The sequence below is a fragment of the Gavialis gangeticus genome, unplaced genomic scaffold (assembly GCF_001723915.1).
Source record: "Gavialis gangeticus isolate Ggan-Ray unplaced genomic scaffold, GavGan_comp1, whole genome shotgun sequence".
In the NCBI taxonomy this organism is placed as follows: domain Eukaryota; kingdom Metazoa; phylum Chordata; order Crocodylia; family Gavialidae; genus Gavialis; species Gavialis gangeticus.
The window spans coordinates 75583808-75586711 of NW_017729034.1; the positions used below are offsets into that span (position 1 = coordinate 75583808).

A 2904-nucleotide genomic window follows, 5' to 3' on the forward strand; every position below is an offset into this window, starting at 1 on the left:
TTTTTTTTTTTTTTTTTTTTTTTTTTTAATTCAAGGCAGAGATGCTTGTGATTTGAATAGGAATTGCAGATATTTATTAAAATAATATCTTTCAGAAATGTTGCTCCTTCAGAAAAAAAAAACCTTAGTGCCTCAAAAAAAAAAACAACTGTACACCCCTGAAAGTTTACATACATTTTAATACAGCTGTTTTTAGAATAGTTTATTGTACTGCTCTTTTATATTTAAATAACTTTGACTTTGCTTATGGCCAAGTTTGCACTACTGTAACTGCTGATCTAACACTGTTATCAGTGATTTTTGATAATATAGGCAGGAAACTCAAATAATTAATTCTAAGTAATAGCATATAATACAACATGAAGTCTGTACCTCCAGTTCCTTGCTAATGGATTTAAGACAGACTGTCAAGGTGTACAAAACCATCTCATTCTCTATAGAAGTCTGTAATAAAAGAGGAAGCTTCACTCCTTCCTTGTCATTCAGATTTTGTCATATGTCATGCATACTAAATTAATCTATGTTATGGCACAGTGTCGCAGTTGTATTTAGTGAACTTCAAGCACTAAAAAAATGAATATGGATAAATAAGATGCATCGTAGGACTTGAGTTAATTGCGAGAAACAGTTTCTACATGCTGGAAAGAAAGTTCTGAAGATACAGCAGCATAGATCAAATTAAGATGACAAAATACTTGTAAACTAACATGATGTCATTTGCTAGTGCTATATGTGACGAATTTACTGGTAACAATAGGCCTGATCCAGATTCCACTGAGCTTGATAGGAGTCTTTCAATGGCCTTTGGATTTGGGTTTTGAATACTTAACAAGTAAATAACAGTAACTGAAAGGAAGGGTCTTGAGCATAAATGTTCCAAGCATTTCCTTAGTTGTGAGGACACATCTGTTGTCATGTTCCTCCTTAGACCTAACATTTATTTGTTTGGTGAAAGCTTAACAACAGTTGGAGACTGCCCAGCACTCATTTCTTTTAAAATAAAAATGGGACCCACAGCAGGTGGAGTTTTAGGGGAAGAGGGGGGTATTTTTGGCAATATCTGAATGGCAACGTTAGTTCTTCAGCTACTGATATGCAGATATACAGTGTGGCTGAGCTTTTTAAGAAAGCCAGTTACCATGGCATTTGAAAACTGGAAATGAAATGCAGATGTGGCTGTTAAGAACAATAAATTGTGCTCCGCATAAAAGGAGAATTGGTTTTGTTTGCACTATAATTTAAACAAGATTCTGGGGGGGAAAATACCATGTGGGTACATTACTGGTGCCTTGTTTTTGCTGAATAGATTTTTTTTTTTTTAAGCATATTTGCTGTACCTAGCCTTCAGGTTAATTGTATTGCCCTGTTTTAAATGATTCCTTTCTCTTCAGTAAGTTTCAGTTTGGAAACCAAAGAAAACTTCATTTGAAAAATCAGCAAAAATAAACTCTGAACCATACACTTGTTTCCTACAGTTTTTCTCTCTGCTGATTTTGTTAAAAATAAAAATACCTTGCAAAAAAGTAATTGCAGCCCTGACATAAGAAAAGTTAAGTATTGTTTTGATATATCCTTTAATCTAAAACAAACAAAGCCAAACTTGGCACAACAAAGCTGCAGCTGATAGACATAACTCTAGTTACACATAGTCCTTTAGGTTGTAGCCTGCAGTGTTCTCTTGCTGTGTGCACGGGAGGTGCTGTTGCTTGGTGGGGTAAATCCGTGGTCCCTGCTGCTTTTTAAAACAGGAAGTGCAGAAGATCGCACCTGCAATGAACAGAAGCCCTGCTGAAATGAATCCTATGTAAACAGCTCCTCCTGGTTCATTTTTACTGCTCTCTGGTATTGTAGGGTCCATAAAGTTTAAAATGATCTCTCTTGTGTACCAGGATGTTGGTACTAATCCAAAGATTCCTGCAAGGATGAAGCAGATCCCTCCAGCAAAAGAAGTGTGGCTTTTAGTATCCCTGTCCCCTCCCAGCTTTGTGCATTTCATTCCAATTGTAGAGATGCAAATCCCAAAAACTGAGAGGATACAAGACAGTACCATGGTGGTCCGTGCAGTCTGGATGTAGACAGGGAGAGAGAGTATTGAATATTTCAGGGTACAGCTAAACATCCCAGTGCTATACCATGTGCAGTCCATCCAGAGCCCTTGTGTCTGTGTTACAGCTGTTATGATATTTGAACCCACATCTGCATTCACCTTCCAGGTGGGTAGTAAAGTGGCTGTAATGGCTCCAAAAACACCAAACAGGGCTAGAATAAAAGCAAAGAACTGTAGACCTCCTGATGCCATGATGATGATCTGCTGTCACCTTTTGTCTGCCCGTTCCTCTTGTAAATATGTGTAACTGGCTGATAGCTTCCCAACCAAGGCTGTAGCCGTCTGTCTGTAATAGAAAAGAGGAGGGGGGAAGAGAAGGACAGGAGGAAAGAGAAGAAATCAGGAAACAAAAAAGCTTGCATTTGAAATTAGAGCTCTGTGAATGAGTATCTGGACGTGACCCTGCAGCAGATGAGAAGCCTGCTGAGCAGCTGTACACAAGGCATTGAACGTAAATGATTACAAATGGACAGCATTTTAGAGATTGATCACAGGAAGAAGCTGCCTTTTTTTTTTTTTTTTTTTTTTTTTTTACATCACTGAGCCATCAGCTGTAAATTGGTTCCTCAGTCATGTTTAACGGTAACAAACAGATTCTTAGCATATTAGGTGGAATAAATGTTGTAAATGAAATTATATAATTATGCAAGCAGATTATAAACAGTGGTACATAGGGAAACTATATTTTATTCATCAAGTACTTGACCTTAATTATGCAAGGGGAATTAGCATGCAGCCTTGTTTTTTTAAACACACACACACATACACACACACACACACACACACTCTCTCTCTCT

General features: G+C 37.4%; 2 protein-coding genes across 3 annotated transcripts in view; one reads left to right on the forward strand and one right to left on the reverse strand.

Annotated features, from left to right (window-relative positions):
• Positions 1 to 2904, forward strand: part of TFB1M (transcription factor B1, mitochondrial) — a 56539-nt gene that overhangs the window by 37491 nt on the left and 16144 nt on the right. The window lies entirely within an intron of this gene.
• Positions 162 to 2904, reverse strand: part of CLDN20 (claudin 20) — a 7912-nt gene continuing 5169 nt past the window's right edge. Inside the window, exon 4 of the mRNA XM_019527370.1 lies at positions 162 to 2393. Within this exon, the coding sequence (XP_019382915.1) occupies positions 1640 to 2299 (660 nt within the window). The 5' untranslated portion in view covers positions 2300 to 2393 and the 3' untranslated portion in view covers positions 162 to 1639. The remainder of the gene's footprint in view (positions 2394 to 2904) is intronic.